This window comes from Oncorhynchus kisutch, linkage group LG8 (genome assembly GCF_002021735.2).
Source record: "Oncorhynchus kisutch isolate 150728-3 linkage group LG8, Okis_V2, whole genome shotgun sequence".
Taxonomy (NCBI): Eukaryota; Metazoa; Chordata; class Actinopteri; order Salmoniformes; family Salmonidae; genus Oncorhynchus; species Oncorhynchus kisutch.
The window spans coordinates 44,608,221-44,629,798 of record NC_034181.2 but is presented as its reverse complement, the minus strand read 5'-3'; the positions used below and the strand labels follow the sequence as shown (position 1 = coordinate 44,629,798).

At 45.7% G+C, this 21,578-nt stretch overlaps 2 protein-coding genes and 1 long non-coding RNA gene across 9 annotated transcripts in view; 1 reads left to right on the top strand and 2 right to left on the bottom strand.

Moving 5' to 3' along the window:
- slf1 (SMC5/6 complex localization factor 1) overlaps positions 1–19,093 on the top strand; it is a 36,716-nt gene extending 17,623 nt beyond the window's left edge. The window contains exons 16-18 of one of the 2 annotated variants that reach the window (XM_020489478.2): positions 1,503–1,595; positions 2,498–2,680; positions 18,235–19,093. In XM_020489478.2, coding sequence (XP_020345067.1) covers positions 1,503–1,595; positions 2,498–2,680; positions 18,235–18,764 — 806 coding nt within the window. In that variant the 3' untranslated portion in view covers positions 18,765–19,093. Of the gene's footprint in view, positions 1–1,502; positions 1,596–2,497; positions 2,698–18,234 lie in introns of both variants that reach the window. The other variant, XM_020489480.2, reaches the window with a different exon arrangement.
- Positions 6,215–9,090, bottom strand: LOC116374854 (uncharacterized). The gene is made up of 2 exons (XR_004210830.1): positions 8,927–9,090; positions 6,215–7,167 (listed from the first exon to the last, which is right to left on the bottom strand). It is a non-coding gene; the product is annotated as an uncharacterized LOC116374854 (long non-coding RNA).
- A 924-nt stretch (positions 19,094–20,017) lies between the features above and the next one.
- The window catches only part of LOC109895623 (multiple C2 and transmembrane domain-containing protein 1), a 212,987-nt gene continuing 211,426 nt past the window's right edge, over positions 20,018–21,578 (bottom strand). For all 6 annotated transcript variants that reach the window (XM_020489477.2, XM_031830422.1, XM_031830418.1 and 3 more), the window contains one exon: positions 20,018–21,578. This exon is cut by the window's right edge and continues 3,276 nt beyond it. The gene's annotated coding sequence lies outside the window, so the exon portion shown is untranslated.

Here is a 21,578-nt window from a genome sequence, read left to right as displayed (position 1 = left end):
GTGAGAATATTGGTATGGACCAGTAACTCAGAGAGGAGAGTGTGCAGTTGGGTTCACGGTACTGTTCTGGGAAGCTCCACCGCCAGATCCGATCCACCAGCACCGGCTGTCCCTTTTAAAATCCGGACTATTCCAATTGGACATAACGGACAGCACCGCATTTCAAAACCCATAACTGAGGAGAGGCAGGATTAATTTTGGATTTCCTGTGTTTTGGGCTGGCGAGAGGCAACGCACCGAAGAGACGCTGGGTTGCTCTGGAAGGGAAGGTGTTTTTTCGAGGAGGGAGCTGGGGCATGATACAGCAGGGCAACTGGCACTGGAGATCTGAAATATATTCCACAACACAAGCTACCCTCTGCTTTGTGGCTTACCTCTGCATTTTGACACGAAAAAAAAGAAGAAAGAACAGTGAAACCATTCGCTGTTCCTCGTCCAGATGTTGTCGAAGCTCCAGATAAACAGCGTCTCTTTCTTTGCTGTCCCGCCCTTCAACCTCGTCGTCAGCTGGGAAAACACATTTAATGCGTCTAATGCAACCTCAAAGACACCTCTGGGAAGAAAGGAACTCTTCAAGTTGAAAGCGTCGAGCATTTTCAGTATTTCGCTGTGACTTGAAATGTAGCAAGCCTCTGTTCCTCTCCCCTGCACTCTTGCATGTCCTGTCTCTGTCTGCCCTCTCCTCCCTTTCTCCCCTCGTTCCTCTCCTCCCACTCCCCATGCCCTGCTCTGTGCTCCAGTGAAGCCTCTGTATGGCCAGGCAGGCTAGTAAAGCATTTATTAGGAATTCTGCAGTCCTGTATTATACTGGCAAGCAAAGAGGCACTCATGCTTGGCCTTTAACTTTCTTGTGAAGTTCAGCCATACATGAAAATAGGGGGTACTGTCCCTCCTAATATATTCCTGATTTAATATTGTATCAAAAAGAGAGCGGGGGGGGGAATGTAAATATGTCTTTTGTGTCTGGGTGTTGTAGTTTGCTGATTAAATATCACGTGGTACGTTGGTAATGCCCAGTGGGAGCTTTTGAACCCTGGATGTGTGAAGAATCCTTTTTGGAGCCTTTGTGCCTGGGCTGTGTACCATAACTTCCTCCAGAGGAACAATACGTGACAGGAAGAGGCTCTTCTCACACTCACAGCCCATTTATTAACTTTGTGAAGCTCTGGTGTAAGTGGAAAATCCCTCTGTTCCCCCCCAAAAAAAGAGGGAGGAGAAAGAGCCCAATTCACTACCTTTTTTTAATGACTTTATTTAAAATAAATGTTTTTATCTCTCCCTGTTTGTCATCTCTCCTCTTAAATCGCATTCTCATTGGAGGTTCGCTGTTTCTTCTTTTTTTTTAGGTCAGTTTTTTTTTTGTGGTCTTTGGGGACATTTCTTCAGTACATTATTGGTGTGTGAGTGTAACAGGGGAACAATGGGTAAGACACACCCTAATTTTGGATTTCTTTTTTTTCCTCCTCTCCTCCTTTGTGCCCATTGACGCGGTCCTGGTGAAGGCGAGACACTCCTCCACAGAGCCTGCAAGAGGAACCAGGTTGAGACGCTGCTTCAGATCCTAGCACTTCCTGGGACCGACGTCAACGTGAAAGGTAGGTCACCCCCCCTCTCGCTGTTTCCACTTTAGGGTGTCGTGGAGCGATTTTAACGTGGAATTAGAGAAGGAAGGGAAAGAGAAGTGTGCGTCATCAGTGTAACCTTTAGCTAAAATGCGAAGGGTGTGTCTTGGAGGAACGGGGTGGGTTGGAGGTTAGATGTACAGTCTCTCTGCCAAGTGAATGTACTTCCTCTTATATTTCCACCTGTTTTTTTCCCTCCCAGGGCAAATATAATAACAGTCTTCCTTTTCAGTCCTTTTCAGTGGCTTATGCAGATGCAGCGTTAGTTTAATAGTTTAGATGCGTTGCTTGATGGTCGTCTAACATGCTAAGTGGAGATTGGGTGACCAGGGACGAAGAGTAAAACCAGAGACGTGATGGCGAAAAGGAAACGGGACAAACTGAAGGGCTTGGGAGTGGTGGGAGGACTAGTTTTAGTACGATCTCTATGCTCTAGTGACACGGAATGCAAGCCTGTCCCCATAACGAGGCCTCTGGTCTCCGAGACAGAGAACTCCTATTGTTTAACGTTAGAGCACAAGAACGATTACACCTACAGAATACGCCAACCTACCTACTGCACACTAGGTATAGATCTAGGCTTGTTTCTTCAGATCAATATAGATTTAAGCTAATATTACATTTTGGTGTGTGTCTAGCTTTGGATGTAGAGAAATTATTAGAGTATCCTAGATTATTTGCTTTTCAAATGAAAATATGGATATAATATGGATAGCTATGAAGATATTAGCAGTATAATATGTTGTTTGATGGTTGTCATAGTCGTCCATTTAACTCATAATGTAGAATTCAATCTTAAAAATATCATTGGATGACCGTTTTGTCTGTTGTGTGTGTATGTGCGCATATTTGTCTCTGTGTGTGCTACTACTTAGACCACGCAGGCTGGACGCCCCTGCACGAGGCGTGTAACCATGGCAGCCGTGCGTGTGTGGAGGCCCTGCTGCGCCACCAGCCCACTCCTCACCTGTACAGCCAGGTTGGTGGAGTCAGCCCCCTACATGATTCGCTGCTCGGTGGACACACGGACATCGCCATGATGCTCCTGCAGCATGCAGGTCAGTCAGCGCGCATGGTATGCCGAAACTTCTGTACTTTTTCCATTCTGGAACATATATATATCAAATCAATATCAAATCAAATGTTTTGTCTTATGCGCCGAATACAACCTTACCGTGAAATGCTTACTTACAAGCCCTTAACCATCAATGCAGTTCAAGAAATAGAGTTTAGAAACTAAAGTTTTAAAAAATCAAATAAACAGACAATAAAATAACAATAACGAGGCTATATATCAATCAAATTCAATCAAATGTATTTATAAAGCCCTTTTTACATCAGCCGATGTCACAAAGTGCTGTACAGAAACCCAGCCTAAAACCCCAAACGGCAAGCAATGCGCGGATGTAGAAGCACAGAGGGTACCAGTACCGAGTCAATGTGTGGGGGTACAGGTTAGTTGAGGTAATATGTACATGTAGGTAGGGGTAAACTGACTATGCATAGATAATAAACAGCGGGTAGCAGCAGTGTAAAAATACAGTGTGGGAGGGGGGGGTCAATGTAAATAGTCCGGTAGCCATTTTGATTAATTGTTCAGCAGTCTTATGGCTTTCGGGTAGAAGCTGTTAAGGACCCTTTTGGACCTAGACATGGCGCTCCGGTACCGCTTGCCGTGCGGTAGCAGAGAGAACAGTCGGACATGGGTGACTGGAGTCTTGGAAAAAGATGTTGGGCCTTTCTCTGACGGTTCGGTGCTAGAATTATTACTTTTGCTATTTCTGTCAAATGTGTCTCACATTGTATAGAGATTAAGAGGAACTCTCGAGACTTCTAAATATTTTTTGAAACTTCCCACTTTGAGCTGGATGTGTCAATGCAGAATTACTGTTTTACCTCAATTAGCCATGAAATCCCTAGTTTGAAAGCAGCTGTTTTTCTGGAAGCGGTGCTATGCCATTTTTCCTATAGTTTCATGTGGGCCAGCCCCTAGCAATTCAATTTCAACCAATGAGCTTCAGTACCTCACTGGAATAGTTTGCATTAGAATGGGCAAAAATAGCTTTTTATCAAAATGTTGGTACCGTGACCACACACACACACACACCGAGAGAAACAAATGCTTCACACACAAGGTCGAAGAGTTACTTTATTGATTTGAGGGCTACTGTAGTATTTGGAAATGTAGCCTAACCATTGAATGAGGTGAGAGGAATATGGATGGATGAATGAGTCTGAAATGTAGCTTTGATGTATCAGGGAAATTAGCACTGGACTTTAGCGGCCTAACAGTCTTACGGCCACAGTCTCATCTAAATCATCTATGCATCTCTACTATTTCCCCCCCCCCCCACCACCCTCTCTTCCTTTCTGTGTTCCATCGCAACGTCTGTCCAAACGTATTACCCATCCACTCATAAGATGTCTGTTAATGTCTTTTTGAAGAGATTAGAGTCGTCAGGTTCTGCCGCTTGTGAAATTCACACGCTGGTTTGGTGGGAAATGTGTCACAACAGAAATAGTTTGTGTGTCTCTGTGTGTTTGCTTGCCACATGCAATCGCTGTTTGGGAGCTTTGAAGTGAGTGTGACGTGTGTCAAAATGAAAGGGGGGAGGAGGTGGTGGTTGCATAGCTGTGTGTGTGGTGGTGGAGGGGGGGATGGGTAGGTGTGTGTGGGGGGAGGTAGACAGCGTTGAACAAGACTCCCATGTAGGCTGCCGCCACTTCCCTGCCTCACTCTCCAATTTGACTAATTATAGTTAATTTGATTTGGCTTTCCTATTAACACATGTATATATTCTGTCCTCAAAAAGTAAATTAGATTGGGATGGTTTGGTCCCGGTGAGAAAACTGAGTTTTTTTTTTCATTGCGTGGTGACAGGAAGAAAAGGAGCAACATTTTAAAAGGGGTCAGAGGAAGAGACTATTGGCAAAATGAAAGTGTGCGTGTGAGCTGTCTGTGTGGGCTGCACCAGTCACTGCGAGCGTCGTCTTACTAAGACGTGCTGCCCGCTAGGCCACATCACTGAGAGATGGATGGATGGAGCAACTGCTGCTGGAGAAACTAGAGAGCGCTCACAATTTAACCCGCAGCTCTTTTCCCCCCTTCTTTCTTTCACTTAGTTTCTGTTTCTTGACGTTGTGACTGGAGGTAGTGAGGCTAGCTGGGGAGAGGGAAGGGGTTGCAGTGTCTCGGTCTGTCCCCACGGACACCACTGGCCTTCAGGCTGACCGATGGAAAGGACGGAGCGAGCGATTCCCGTTGAACAGAACATTCGAACCAGGGGCTTTGATTAGCAGGTGGCTGGGTCCTACACATCAAGACAGTTGTGGAGCCACTTGGACAGCAGCTTGGCTCCATTTACCACTCATTGAGCTTAAAGAAGAGGGCCAAGTAAAGTAGCTTCAATGTATTAATACGTTTTCTACTGACTATTTGGTTTACGATGATTACTGAATACATTTATACATGAAAAAATATCTTTAGTGGTGGGGTTAGCTAGCAAGCGTTGTAGTGGTTACTAAATTGCTGCTGCCTGGCTGTCACCCTGTTGTTGTTCCCAACAGCCAAACTCAGCTGAGCTGCCAGGGCTTGGTCGGAAAGGCAGCTCTGGCTGCCACTGCCAAACAAACAAGGCCTTTCAATGGCAGTGTTGTAACCCTGAAATAATAACCCTGGCTGGAGGACACAGAGGGAGGGAGGGGAAGGGGTGTTGGGGGTTGGAACGTATGGCCCCCACCCTCGACCCTGGGGTGCTGGCGGGGAAAGCATGCCATGGCTGAGGGAAAGGCCTGCTCTCTCCCCTCCCTCTCTTTACCCTCCCTCTGCTCTCTGAAGACTTGCCCACACGACCCTGTGTGTGTGTTAGCGTGTGTGCCCGCTCGCTGTGCCCCCTCGGCTGGGAGTGTTTAAATTTTGCAGGATGACCAGAAAGAGAGAGAGAGTGCCCCTGATTGGAATGGAAAATGACCTGGAGCTGTGGCTGAGATCTGAGCTGCTCCAGAGAGGCAGGAAGAAAAGAGCCTTCAAGCTGTCGCCCTGCGCCTTAATCTCTGGTGGCGTGGGCTCAATACAGCCACCCATGTTAGTAAGCAGACCAAGTCTTGCTTAGCCTAGCCTAGCAACCCTCTACATCCAGTCTCATTGAGGCCCAGCTAAAACAGACCAGCTAAACAGCTCATTTAGATTAGGCTACACTACACTAGGTTCATTAATTAGTGTTTTTTTTTGTACTTTTCTTTCCTCATCACGAGCGTCTGCTCAACCGTAGGATAAAGAGGAACTGCACCCGCTGATTTAACCTAGTTTTTTGGCTTGCTCTTCAAGAAATGCTGGCTGCCATGACAGAAGCCAAATGTGAGTTGGTGTGGCTTGATGTGGGTGTTTCTTGGATGTGTCCTTGCCACCACCAAGACACACCCATCTGTCAGAACCTTGGCCGCAGATGTCGTCCCCCCCCCCCCCCCCACTCGATCTGAACGAACAAACCTCCTGCAGGTGGCGCTCCATAAATACAGGCACAGGTGTATGATGAGATGCCGGCGGAAGCTTTGAATAGGTCAGTAGCATACAGAATCATATGACAAGAATGCAATTGCTGAATTTCTGCAGATCAAATCGTTATATCACACGCTTCGGAAACAACAGGTGTAGACTAACAGTGAAATTCTTACTTACGGGCCCTTCCCAACAACGCAGAAAGAACATTATAGAAACGCCAGGAATGAATACACGATGAGTAACAAACTAAGTGTTTTGATAACTTTCAAACAAAGTAGCAGGTCCATGTAGAATAAATAATAATAAATAAATAAACACTTTACATAATACGATAGAGGCAGTCTTCTGCTAATATGACAATGTGCACCTTTCATTGTCATTCCCAGCTGTGACAGATACGTTGCCTATCGGCGTTTTTGTCTGCTGGTAATGGGGCTACCTTGGCAAACATGTCAGAGTGGTCATACCTTCCTGTGTGGTTTCCCATATACAACAGGAGTTCCCAGATCCTGGTGCAGAATACACAGGGTTTCTCCCTCACCATACTGACTGATACCATTCAATAATAATAAAAAAAGACAATACAAGAAAAAGTTGTCTAGTATAATTTGTATGCTGAGTGCCAGGTCTCTGTCTATTCAGAGGCATCAGTATCAAGCCTGTATGTCCGTCTGGACTTCATCACAACATCTTGCAAGTCTCCATGGATGTTTCTGTGAACACACACACAGTCACAGTTGTATTACCAACGGCAGTTAGGATGTGGGTGATATCTGACACACAAACTCAATTATGGTCTCCCCATCAAACGACCGACGCTCCAGTCCATCTGTAGAAACAGGCAGAGTTGAGGCAGAGTTCATCAGTGACACATGGAATGAAAAGGGTTTTGCTATGAAAAGGGTTTTACTGGACATTTACCATGTCGACTGTTGGTGAGCAGGCAAGGGGTGAGGCTGGAGGGTGAGGTCTTTGGCTGCAAACTGGACACCTATCGAACCACTGCAGCAGTCAATCTTATGAAGTGGTGTTGACTGGGAGGGCCTGTGACAGGGTGACATAATAGACAACCAAGTGGTAAGTTGCATTTTGTTCTAAATAAAAGGACAAAGCTTTTTGCTAATGCACTTCACAACTAAAATGACTACTACTAGATGTACAGTGGGGCAAAAAAGTATTTAGTCAGCCACCAATTGTGCAAGTTCTCCCACTTTAAAAAGATGAGAGGCCTGTAATTTTCATCATAGGTACACTTCAACTATGACAGACAAAATTAGGGAAAAAATCCAGAAAATCACATTGTAGGATTTTTTATGAATTTATTTGCAAATTATGGTGGAAAATAAGTATTTGGTTACCTACAAACAAACAAGATTTCTGGCTCTCACAGACCTGTAACTTCTTCTTTAAGAGGCTCCTCTGTCTTCCACTCGTTACCCGTATTAATGGCACCTGTTTGAACTTGTTATCAGTATAAAAGACACCTGTCCACAACCTCAAACAGTCACACTCCAAACTCCACTATGGCCAAGACCAAAGAGCTGTCAAAGGACACCAGAAACAAAATTGTAGACCTGCACCAGGCTGGGAAGACTGAATCTGCAATAGGTAAGCAGTTTGGTTTGAAGAAATCAACTGTGGGAGCAATTATTAGGAAATGGAAGACATACAAGACCACTGATAATCTCCCTCGATCTGGGGCTCCACGCAAGATCTCACCCCGTGGGGTCAAAATGATCAGAAGAACGGTGAGCAAAAATCCCAGAACCACGCGGGGTGACCTAGTGAATGACCTGCAGAGAGCTGGGACCAAAGTAGCAAAGCCTACCATCAGTAACACACTACGCCGCCAGGGACTCAAATCCTGCAGTGCCAGACGTGTCCCCCTGCTTAAGCCAGTACATGTCCAGGCCTGCCTAAAGTTTGCTAGAGAGCATTTGGATGATCCAGAAGAAGATTGGGAGAATGTCATGTGGTCAGATGAAACCAAAATATAACTTTTTGGTAAAAACTCAACTCGTCGTGTTTGGAGGGCAAAGAATGCTGAGTTGCATCCAAAGAACACCATACCTACTGTGAAGCATGGGGGTGGAAACATCATGCTTTGGGGCTGTTTTTCTGCAAAGGGACCAGGACGACTGATCCATGTAAAGGAAAGAATGAATGGGGCCATGTATCGTGAGATTTTGAGTGAAAACCACCTTCCATCAGCAAGGCATTGAAGATGAAACATGGCTGGGTCTTTCAGCATGACAATGATCCCAAACACACCGCCCGGGCAACGAAGGAGTGGCTTCGTAAGAAGCATTTCAAGGTCCTGGAGTCCTCCAGATCTCAACCCCATAGAAAGTCTTTGGAGGGAGTTGAAAGTCTGTGTTACCCAGCAACAGCCCCATAACATCACTGCTCTAGAGGAGATCTGCATGGAGGAATGGGCCAAAATACCAGCAACAGTGTGTGAAAACCTTGTGAAGACTTACAGAAAACGTTTGATCTCTGTCATTGTCAACAAAGGGTATATAACAAAGTATTGAGAAACTTTAGTTATTGACCAAATACTTATTTTCCACCATAATTTGCAAAATTTGCAATTTTCTGGATTTCTTTTCTCATTTTGTCTGTCATAGTTGAAGTGTACCTATGATGAAAATTACAGGCCTCTCTCATCTTTTTAAGTGGGAGAACTTGCACAATTGGTGGCTGACTAAATACTTTTTTGCCCCACTGTATCTGCTTGGCTGGGGAATTAGCCTATTTTATCAAGTCAGGTATTTCTTTTATATCTTTTCACAACACACATTACCTATCATTGTTGATGTGTCTGTGTCATCAGGGCAGTAACTCGGGTCACTATTAGAAGCCTCATGGCTTGTCCTTTTCATAGGAGTTGAGGGAGACTGACAGTAAGAGGTGTCACATGGGTACTTGTGTTGCGTGACACTTTTATTCTGAGGTCTTGCCTGACAAGCTGTGAAAATAGCAAGTGAACAATTTAATGAAATTATTGGTCACTAAACCATTTGTAATCACATTGCTGGACATACGACATGATACCCACCTTTGTGCCTTCTGGTAGGTCCTGGCATCCAAATGTGCACTTTGTCTAACAGAAAAACAGGGTCAACCATTGTCATCATTCCTAAATTTATAAACATAGCTCGAGAAATAATGTAATCTGGATTGTTTGCAAATTGTATGCTTTACAGATGTAGATTTGACTGGCTCCAGATTAGATTCCGGCCAGTGGGGGCGTTACAATTTTCAACCAACTGTGACATGTTTTTGCTATGGCTCTGGGTTGGTTTGAATTTGTTGCTGCTAGTTAGTACACTGTTGTAGTCAGATATAAGTTAGCTCGTACCACCATAGCCGCATCCAATATTTATTTGTGCCCTAGACATGGGTTGCACCCGCTCGAAGGCTAATGTGACTGTTTTGTCTTAAGTCACACTAACTTAGAAATATGATGACATTGCTAAAATAGGCAAATAATTAGTAGGAAACAACTTTGTCATTATTATGATTAATGACAAATGTACTTTAGTGAGATGGCAATGTTACTAGGTAGGTTTGACAAAATTAGCTAGCAATGCTAATGTACTGTTGTCCCCTCAATCTTAATTAGCTGGCTATGGGTATACTCATCACCACTGAGGAACAACAAATCTCCATCACCTATCCCCACATGATAGGGTCATTTGGCAGGGCTTACAAACCATAGTTGTTGGATGTGTATCCTGCTTTAAACTTGCGTTGCATGGTCAATCCGTAAAGGCTTTTCAGTCTCAAAACGTCCGTGATCTGTTTGAAAACGTTGGTTGGGGGCGATGAAACAACAGAGCCCCATTCGATGAAGGGACGCGGTGTGGGCGTAGGGGCGGTTTGCACGTGGACATGATTGTAATCCAAACCCAACCTTCATTTACTCATTGTGAGAACATTTCGGTTCCAAACTTTTAGACGACTTTGACAAAAATGGTCCTATTTACACATTTGTAGTTCATTTTGACACCAGAATAAACGTTTGTGACTCGAAGGGATTAGTTGGTTTTTAGGGGCAGTAGCTCCTTAAAGCAGTTGCAAATTAATTGTTCATTTGAGGACAGCGATTTATGTTCTACCAGACCTCTTCTGCGGCTGCTTGTTTGTTAGTCACACCACCAAGCATTCATCCGCTTGTCTCAGTCATTCACCCCTCCCTTCCCAATCCCTTTTGAGTTCTGAATTCATGTTTGTGGAACTGAAAAATGTCATTAGCTCGGCGGCAAAGGAAGCAGTTTTGTTCCCTCAGACTTGTGCAGTGTCACAGATGTCCTCAGGCTGTGATGCGGCGCACCGTTTCCAAAATGGCAGGTAAACCATAACTTTCTTGATCGGGGTCAACTCGGTAGTCGTCGCAGCTGGGACTGAAACCAGAGACGTTCTGGTAGCGACTGCTATGTTGTTAGCGTGTTGCTTAACCCTCACTGTTGCCAGTGCATGTGTTTCAGCAGAACTTCAGGCTGTGTTTTAAAAGGCTAGGTGGGCTGCGAGAAATCTTGCAAGAACGAAAAATAGCACAAACCCAAGTAGAAGTGCAACCTTGGAATAAATAGCAGCTTGCCTGCATGCACACACACACACACGTGAGAGGAGCATGAAAGGGGAAACTCTTCTATAGATAGATAGAGGAGACATCCAAAACACCATTGAAGGCTGCGAGAGAAAGAGAACGTAGAAATTTGGTGGAGGGCCTAAGCCCCATAAGGCCCCAAAGTACATTCTCTGTCCTTCCCACACCACCCCATCCACCTCCCTCTTAGACAAGACTAGTCCTCCTCTTAGAACCACTTGCCTGGTGCTGTGTTTTTTACTGCCTATCGAGGCAGCTTAGGAAGGGTAGGAGGCTTCTTTTATGCGAGTGGAGTAAACACACACAGGTCGAGCAACTCCTCCTGTAACGCTCCATTTTCTCCTTCTCTTCCATAGGTCCAGTTGCGCGCCTTTCCTCTCAGAGGAACAAGGGGCGACAGGCTAGACACAAGCACGGCCCCAAGGTTATCGGCCCCAATGGATCATCTCCGTTTCCGACAGGGACGTAGCCGCGTCCTTTTCCTATGACTGTCTCTTCTCTCTGTTCAGGCCGGACCTCAAAAATGCCAGCAATCGGTCTTCACTTGAATCGACTGTGTGTCGACCCAAAAGGCAGCACCACCGTGTCCAAGAGCAACATGAATAAGCCGTAGTTCAGACGTATCTGATCACGGTTACCCAAAAGTAGAAATTGCGCAACGGTTGTCACTTCCTGTGAATCTGGCCACGAGAGATTAAGAGGAGTCAAGTCTTCTATATTATTACATTTTCCAGCTGTGTTGAATGTGTGAAAAATGAAAGTGTTCAATGTATGATAGTGAGTAGTTCCGTTTGTAAGAGGTCATGACTGCTTTGTGTACTAAGTTGCCTACCCAGTTCCTTCCTTTTATATGTTGTCCACGGGCCAATGAGGGTCCAAGGGCACTAAAGCTGCTCGGACCCTTACACAGTAACAAGTCTGAGTAGGTCACAGGATATGAAGAGAGAGTCTAACCTCTTTATCGAAAGACACGTGCCTACGCCATGGATTTTCTTGGCCAATGTCATTTTTCTTAGCCATTTCCCTGCACTTCCTTGGTCATCTACTGACAAGACACTGTGCCTCATCGAGGATATTATCAAAGTGCTGCATAACAGCATAAAGCTCGAATACTGGGCAGCAAGGGATTTACAATGTCGCCTCCAATCTGTTGGTTCCTCGTCCTGTAGATGTCACAACGGCTGTGTGTGTGTGGCAGGTGTGCCCGTGGGGGATTACAGCTAGAGTCCAGCCTTCCACCCCTAACCCTCTGGCCCATAATCTGGCTCTAATCTCTGTCTGCCCAGGCCTATGTTTGATTGGGTGATGAGCCCTTCAACCGGAGAGCTCTCATTACCACCGCTAACAAACAACCATCCCTACGACTCTCTCGCTACCGCTAGCAGGCTGGGTTCCCTTAAAGATGTGGGCTGCGTCTCAATGATGGCAAGTGGTTTCTAGGGCTGTGACTATACCAGTATCGCCCCCCAAAAAATGTACATGGCAAAAATGAAAGCATGAAGTAGACCAAACTATTATGTTCTTTTTAAAAACCTGCTGCATGTAAAATATTGTTTGCTGTAGCTTGGAAAATAAATACATGTGACTCTGGATGACAACGTTGTCTCCAACGTTAGGTCTGTTTTCAAGAAGTTAAAGCCACTTCGTGTTTTGTTTCCTTGCCACGATACAAACAAGTATCGCGATACTGATATCGTCCCGGCCATAGTGGGTTTGTTTCTTTGTCTCCTGTTCCCTTATCCACAGTGATTTCACCAAATCGTGAAATCACTGTGGATAAAGTCGTTTTTTTAATAAAAATTTTTAGATCGGCGTGAAGGAAAGGAGACTAGGAGAATACGCTTTATTCCCCTGGCTGTCGAGATGTGTACATTGACTGTGGTTGGGCAGTGCCATTGGTTGATGCTGTGCTATTGTCTTCCTATGGTTGGTGTTGTTGTAGGGCAGGGGTGCTCCTCTGGGGGTGTTGCCCCTGGTCTCAGTTCACACAGTCTCTCGCTGTCTTTCTGTCAGGTGGAAGGGGAAATGGAGAGAGGGATGTTTACTGTGCTCTGCTGTGCTGTGGAGCCGCATCCCAGTCTGTTTGCCTCTGCGTCTCTCGTCTGGAACTAAAGCAGACAGAGGGAGAGAGAGAGGGGGGGGGGGGGGGGATGGTGGAACTAGGACTCCTTGCTCAGTTTCTCCCCTCCTCCACTCTGGCTTTTGTATTTCTTGTCTTTGCCTGCCCTCTAAAGGCCAGAGGGCTCTGTGCTCTGTGTGTGATGGTGTGTGTGGCAATCAGGCTGCGTCTGACTGGTGCAGGCTGCAGTAGCATTCGCGAGGCGTGTGAATTCCCCCGCCTACACACACACACACACACACACACACACACGTAGAGCAAATAGCGTAATTACCCCTGCTCACATTTAATCCCCCAGGTGTTTTATTTATCTCCAGAGCAGCATATCTGACACATTGCGCCAATACCTGGACTCATTTTAATCGCTCTCCGTGATGCAGGAGCCAATATCGTACCAAGCCCCGGACACACTCCCAACGCTCTCTCGCTCTGTGTGTGTAGGGGTGTGTGTGTTTGTGTGTACAGTGTAAGTGTGAAGTAAAGCACTGACAGATTGTGAAGAATAGGCAGTGGCTGATTCCGTTGGAGGGAGGGAGTTAGAATCGGTTTAGATCTTGCCACCAAATATGGTGATGAGAGGAAGTCCAGTGGGAGAATATGGCGATACACCAGTCCTTTTCAGAGCCGAGACCACTTTCCAAGTCAAAATACAAGCCGAGATCTACCGCTCAGATTTACACGACTTAATAAAAAAAATGTAAGCATCTGTAACATTAACCAATTAAAAAGCAGTTGTGTAGCAATGAGGTTTGTGCCGTAGGCTATAGACCCAATACATTATCGCTGCATATTGGCTATGCTTTGAGTTGCCGTGCCAATATCGCTCTTCTCCGGCCATTTTGAAATGATGTAGCCACTGTATATGAACATTTGATCACAGTGGTAATAGATCACTTGTTGTATTACTTGTGAGGGCACAGCTGAGTGAGCACAATCATTTGTTTGAGTTTTTTTTACTGGACTGATGGCCTGCATGGTCAGTTTGAGCAGAGGAAGAGGAGAAGCAGTGAGGCTGCCTCTCACCCGACTCACCGACACAGTCCTCCGGCTGATGGCGAAACTTAAGTCGCACCGCATTATTTCTGCCTCGTGCGCCAATTCATGTTGTTACTCCAATGACTGGAGAAAGGTCAATATTCCTTGATATTAAAAAAGGCACAAGGCGCTAATAATAGCAGCGCTAGCTTATGGAAACACCTTGCTGTGCTCATTCATTGCAGCTGCAGTGCTGGTTGTAGTGTTTGGAAGTAGGGAGAACACAAGGTGTTGACAGGGCTGAATACCAACTTCAACATGAGCTTACTCATCTAAACAGCAGCTCTTTGCTGTATTCGTCTAGTCATAGTTTTTAAACATTTTGAAATCTCACGTGATCAACTTTGCTGTGCGTTCGAGGCTTCTTGTTTTTACAGTCTATGGCGCGAGGAAACGGTACAGATGGTGATCTGGTTGTCCAGCGGTAGGCCTATAGGTACCCTTGATTTGTTCTCTCTGGGCCTGTCGGGTAGGCATTCTACCTTCAGACAAATGAGATGGGAACACTTTGTCTTCCTGGCGCTAGGGCTGCTGAATCAAGTGCTCCCACTGCCAACAAAAACAGGAACGCAAGGCGTTTTTGTTTTACAGAAATGTTTGGCGATCAACTAGGGAATGTTTGTAGATCGACCAGGTGACCACAGCAAATGTTCTCATTGAAACACTATCTCAATGCAGTTTTCTGTTCCCCAAATTCAAATCTGTTTCGAACAGAGTGCACCAAATTTTTGTAGGTTTCACCATTTCTAAAAGTTAGAAGAAAATGGCATTTTTTAGAAAGAGCACAAGGGCGAATTGCGTGCACTTCAGGGTAGGCGTTCCCTAACGAAAATATGCAAATGCATGCTAGAACATATTAGCTCGCTAGCTACCATGCTCAGCTCTGCCCACCTCCTTGTGTGTTCTGCCCACTATACTTCCTTTGTTCCCATTTGGAAACTACGCCGATGAGATATCTTGTGTTAGTTACGGGTAACATTTTTGGAGCGCGTGTGTACAGGTAGACCGACACAGCCAGGCAGGATAGAAAGACCACCATAGAGACAGACCGGTCTCTGCTGAAACCCCCCTCCCCCACTACGCCTCTCTCTGTCTCTGTTACTCCCCCGTGTTGTGGCCTGTCTGTCAGGCAGTTTGATATGGCGGCAGAGCGGCAAGCAGGCCAGGACCACGTCAAGCCTGCCTCGCCCAGCCTGACACGTCACTCACAACTGATGTTTTTGATTTGGGCCCAGGCCTCTTTTGCATGGAGTAGGGAGGGGAGAGGGGGAAATTAATCCGCTCGGGGGGGGAGCTCAGTTCATGGAGAAAGGGGGAGCAGAATAAGTGGGGGGTTGGTGGCTGTACCCATCATACCCGACTGTAGGTTTAGTATTTGGCTTCCTTTATTTCAACAAGTGCCCTGTAGTTAGCAAGCATGTAAGGGAGGGCCACAGGATGTTTCAACAGAATTTACAGTCATGGATGATGGTGCACTCCTTTGCCAGGGATTTTTCACACACAAAAACATGGATCGTTGAAGGCCACTTGAGCTGGGCCTGCATTCTGTGGACTGAAAAGATTATTATTTTTTAAATCCTTTTTGGAGAAGAGTTCCAAAAAGTACTCAAAAACATGGCCTTCTGCCATTGAAATGTTAATTGACGGTGTGAAAGGCACATGTAGAGCACAACTCAAGGCTGGACCTCTCACTGAAAGCTACAGCTATTGTGAATAAAATATTCCCACTTTGGAAGTCTATTTTTGAGGCTCAAAACTGTAAGAAATGTGCGAAGATTGCCCATTCCCGACATACAAAAATTATCTCCCCCTCTCTTAAACTTGAGAGACCTGGCAAATACTGTGAATGCTTCCCCTCAAGGCCCAAAGCCCTTTGCCTGAGCATGACATGACTGACCTGAAACTTCATAAGCACTCCTTTTCAACGGGCCTAATGGCAAGGCCAAATAAACCTGGAGTGGTTGGCTATTATTACCTGCTTTGTGTGAAGAACTCTTCTCACCTCGCCTACCTCTCTCTTTCCATCCCTCTCTCTATTTCTCTCTAGAGCGGCTTTGATCGAAACCGTGCTCTTACGTCCTTGACTGCTGCTCCCTGGCTGACCTCTGCATTGTAAATGTCCCTGCTAATGTAAAAGTTTATGTAGATTAACGCGCCAATTTATGCAGATTGAGTTTTTGCCACTTGAGCTTGAAGCACTAAAAGGTAGATGAGAGCTGACCTCCCGTGGTACCCGAGTCATGTGCTTTACTTTCGCTATTCCTCCGAGCGCCAGAGCTGGCTAGCCGTATTCGTGAGGGAAAAATAAAGAAACACCTCTTCATTTGCAAGCTCCCTTTTCTCTCCACAAGTTGTGATGGCCACCTTTAAAAAAAAGGGGTGTTCCCCTAAAGTTCCATAATAAATAACATTATTTAGCGTGAGTACGGTATGTATTTACTATGTGTGCGAGAGCGCCAACCAAGAATTCCAATGTATGTACTGTGTTTATTTTAATACCTAGATAATGAGCTACTTGAACTTGCTGAATGCCAACTTCCGCACGTAAGGTAAAGAGCACCATTCGGCGTATTAAATCGTAGGACGAAAGGAGAGCCTCCCTTTTTTAAGCCTGGTGCCGCCTCTGCACACGCGCCAACCGCATCCAACGACAGGGGCGGCAATTGTCCTTCCTTTACCCGTCTGGTCTCCCAAGCCCTCAGAGTGTCTGTCAAACAGAAACCGCTGCCTGGCTGCGGCGAATCGTCAGAGAGCCCTAAACTAGCTCACAAGTGGCGGGAACGTTGCGGAGGTTGAGCTGTCAAGTGGCATCAAGTGCAGTTTGCCATAGGATCTTTGGATGTCTAAAAGCAAACAAAGGGCGCACACTCGGCCTGCTCCACATCGGCCAAGTGTGCGTGGACCCGCTGCTGGGAAAAGGCTTTTATTATGAACACACACAGGGAAGAGGAGAGCGGGACAAGACAATGTCAAAAGTACTTTTAACACATTGCCCAACGACACACAGTGAAACCGGCTTTGCGTGAAAATACATTTTGTGTGTACGTATGCGTCATGTACTGTCCTACTGATGTCATATATGAGCGAGGGGAAATGCGGTTTCGTGACAAGATCAAATCGGTCTCGTGTTTGAACGACAATGACTTTATTGTCCTCTAGCCTCATCATATCGGTTTCCCAACCCGTAGCAATGCCTCTCAGTTTGATTAATCTGCACTGACACAGCCTAATGTGTTACATAAGCATGTGTAAACCTAAAACTCATATTAGGTCACTATCTCACTGAGAACACAACCACAACGTGACCAGTTAATCGTGTCAACATAAGTTAGCAGTAAAGTGAGTTGAATGCCCTGGCTGGCCCTGTGGGTTAACAGCTGTTCTCTCTCTCTGTCTGTCTCGCTCTCTCCACTATATATATCTAAAGCAGTCCCATTGGCCCCCATGGAGTCTTACACTGAGTATGAAAAAACATTAGGAACACCTTCCTAATATTGAGTTGCACCCTCTTTTTCCCATCAGAACAGCCTCGATTCGTCGGGGCATGGACACTTACAAGGTGTTAAAAGCATTCTACAGGGATGCTGGCCCATGTTTGACTTCAATGCTTCCCACAGTTGTGTCAAGTTAGATGTCCTTTGGGTGGTGGACCATTCTTGCCACACATGGAACATTTTGAGTGTGAAAAACCCAGCAGCGTTGCAGCTCTTGAGACACTCAAACCGGTGTGCCTGGCACCTACTAACGTACCCCGTAGTAAATCTTTTGCCTTGCCCGCTCTGAATGGCACACATACACAACCCGTGTCTCAAATGTCTCAAGGCTTAAAAATCCTTCTTTAACCCCGTCTCCTCCCCTTCATCTACACGGATTTGAAGTGGATTTAACAAGTGACATCAATAAGGGATCATAGCTTTCACCTGGATTCAGCTGGTCAGTCTATGTCATGGAAAGAGTTCTTAATATTTTGTTTACTCAGTGTATTTTCATAATTACGCTTCTTAAATTGGCTGCTCAACCGTGCGTTCGTTGTGTGTCATGATTTCATCACTGATGCTTCTCAGGCCCTAATTGCACATGTATGCAACGTTTCAAAAAACATTACCATGTTTTCTTAAGAGTGGCACTGTTTTAATGTCGTTTATAAAGTTGAATTCAATTTGACTCCCTATTGCTCAGTCATACGATGGTGTAAATATGGTTTTAATAGCAGTAGTTGAAATGCCCAAAATATTGAAAATGGCAACGAATGTAGAAACTAACTAGAAATCTAAAGCAATCTTGTTGGGGTCAAGATGAAAGGTTAAAGTTAAACTCTGTTTGTCTCTGTCCATCTGTCCTGCAGGCTCTGAGCTGCTGCAGCAGAGGGATGGCTGTGGCCGGACAGCGCTGGACCTGGCCTCCACCGTCACGCTGAGGGAGGAGCTTCAACGCAGCGCCCTTGCCGGAGACGCGGTCCTGGAGGCCCTGGGGTCAGAGGTCAGAGACCTACCCTTCCTGGAGGCCTGCTCCTGCCTGCTGACTTGCCTGCTTCTCACCTACCAGCTAGAGAGGGCTGTCCCCTTCCCTCCCCCCTTCTCATCCTCCCAGTCCCAGGACAGGCCTCTCTCCCTGGGGGTGAAGCTGGCCAGAGCCCTGGAGAGCCACTCTGCCCGGAGGCTGACGGCGGGCTGGGGTGACCCACGGCTGGTGCGCCTGGCTGAGGACATGGAGACCGCGTTGGGGGTGGAGGAATGCCTGGCTCAGTTGTGCCCTGCTATCAGGGATTGCCAGGGCCCACACACACGCCTCCTCATCACCCTGCTGGAGGAGATGAAGGCCCACAGAGCAGCGCTTCCCTCTCACACACACACTGTGACACGCACACCTGACTGATAATGGACATTGACTGGGGCCGTTATTCAATCCAAGGCACGTTATAGAGCAGAGCACTATAACAGACTTTTAAAGGTATTTTATGCTTTAGCCAACATGGACAACGTTTCCTGTGAATGTGATCTCCACTGTCTAGGTCCCTGCTCTATACCGCACCTTTTGAGTGAATTGTGACATGCATAAATGATTGTTGTTTACATTTGTATTCACGTTAATCATGTGACACACTACCACTGTTAGTCTTTTTTTATTTTTATTGTTCATATACATTTTCATGTTAATTAACACTGTTTTTATAGATTTTGAATAAATATATTTTGTATTGAGAATTGGTACAATATGTAATGATTCACAGCGGCTGCACAACTTCCTCATATGGATGCATTCAAGGGCTAGGCAGGTAGTTATATCCTAAAGGATTGGTAGGTTTAACCAATTACATCAGCCTTTAAAAATTTTTTTTTAAACTATGGGTCGGAAACCCAGTGAGTCATCATGGGTATGTAAAAAGTGGGTCGCTACTGGTGGAGTAAAGCGGTCACAATAGGGCTCTCCTAGGATGAGAAGATCCACGCCCCCTCACCTTGAACCTTCCCCTCCAATCTGTTAGATTAGCACACTAGACAGCTGATTTTCAAGTGTTAAAACTGCCCTGGATTTAATCCCAGCCACAACGGGCACATTCAGTTTGTATTACCTGGTGACCTGGGTGGGTGGAGATTTTACCATTGAATGGTCTAAAATAAGCAAACTCCTCCCAACCGGGTCTATGGTCAATGCTAAACAGGGGCTGAGCAATTGTGATTGGTTGGATAAAAGCTCTGGTCCCTCCCTTTACGCGTATTATTTGACAGATATTCTTAAAAATATCTATATTTATTTTAAGACCCATATTGATGCCATAAGTCAATGGTGCCACCTGGCAATTATTTTAGAAGGCGGGATAATGATTTGAATTATTTCACCGTCTACACTTGTAAGATGTAATGTGTGCCTGACAACCTCCAGAGGTGGCCAGGAAGATCCGATCAATGTGTATTCTGCACCTGTCTACAAATGTTGCCACAATCTGTGTGGACAAGATCAGGACAAAGGACATGTCAAAGCCAGTTATAAACAGCTCTTTAGTTGCAACACAACAGATGTGGCTTTGACTCCCGTTAAGGCCACATATAAGCTGTGGTGTAGCCACGGGTTGACGCATTCAAGGATCCTGAATAGAAAAATCACAGTACAAACTCAGGACTCAGGTGAAAGGTAAAATAAATACTTTTTAATGACAAAGCTCTGTCAGAGCATATAACTTACTCAAACTGAACCAAAGTCCTTCCTTCAAAAAGAAATGGTTTATGGAGAGTCCCAATGCAGTGCAGGTGCTGCCAATGTCATTAAGGCCACTCAGGCCAGCGACACTTTCTGCAGAATTGAATGTTGTGGAACGTTCAAATAGAAATAGGCTACGTCGATCAAACATGCCTCTCTGGCACATAGAATAGGGAATTACATTGGCTCTATTCACCGCATTTCTATCTGCAATGTAGTTGGAAGTGTCACATGTGATCGTGCAGCACGAGACAGACGGGTGTCTATAAGCAATAACAATAGAACTTTAATAAAGACCTTAATCCGTTACAGGGAATGACAAATGAATCTCAAAACAACTCAACAGGACTCAGATCAACATAATATTGGCAGAGCTACCCATGCTCTTACCCCAAATAGTCTTCTCCCATGCAGGGGAAGCTACAGTAACCTCTAACCCTGTAAGGCTGTTCACTTCTTTATAGTGGCTGGTACGGGTCAGGAGTCTTTCAAATAAGCAACAACTCACTGCAGTATCACCTACTGGGGCTTCCAGTAGCAGTTCTACCGTTGTGAGAAACCATGCTGCTTAGCATTCGATTGCAGAGCAATTGAAAGGGCAACAAACTGAGGTGCGTGTCAGTTGAACATGCACCAGCACAGGCACGTACGCACACACACTCCCCAAAGGTCTATCTTTCTGTTTGGCAGTGGACGCATCTATTGAGCCCGGATGGGTGTTTGGTCACGTAGTGTCCTGAGCTGGGGGCACAGGACAGAGATGGAAGAGGGGGGTGGGGGGGTAGGTAACCAGGAGTAAGACTAGCCCACCTCTGGGTGCTCAAGAATACAACCTAAAATTTGCCTGGCCACACAAACTATTTCCTGAGTGGGGAACTTCAATAAAGAGATGGGCTTATACTGTAGGGTGTGATTGTGTGTGTTAGAGGGAGCTAGCGATTACATCCTGGTATGTGAGGATGATGTGTGTTTGTCAGAGGAGCAGAGACTAATAGCCCAGTGTTCCTTCCTGACCTCTTCTTGTGGAGGGGAGTACCACTGGCTGGGTACGCATGTCGTCATTTATGGGGCTGTGAGGAGTGATTGTACAGGAGTTTAGATGGAGGAGGTTCAGACAGTGGAGGGACTCCCAGACTAATAAATGATCCGGTCAGAGGATTCACACAGGGGCCTCAAGGGCCCTCCCGGGTGGTATGCACTTCAGACCAACCTTTTGTGTAGCTGGCTATGTATTTGTCTTCGTGAAGCTCAATGCCATTTTGGCAATGAATGAAAAATCTACAAAGATGATACAAAATATTTAATCTTTTACAAGTTTTTCCAAAATAATCGACATACATCGGGTGAATTTATTGGTCGTATAGATGCACATTATTTTCTCATAACTTTCCCTTTACTGCCCCCACCCAGCCCAAATCCCCGTCCTTGTCCTCGACAACCATTGGCCAGGACTAGGAGAGTGAAGATGATGTCACAGGCAACACTGCGGGT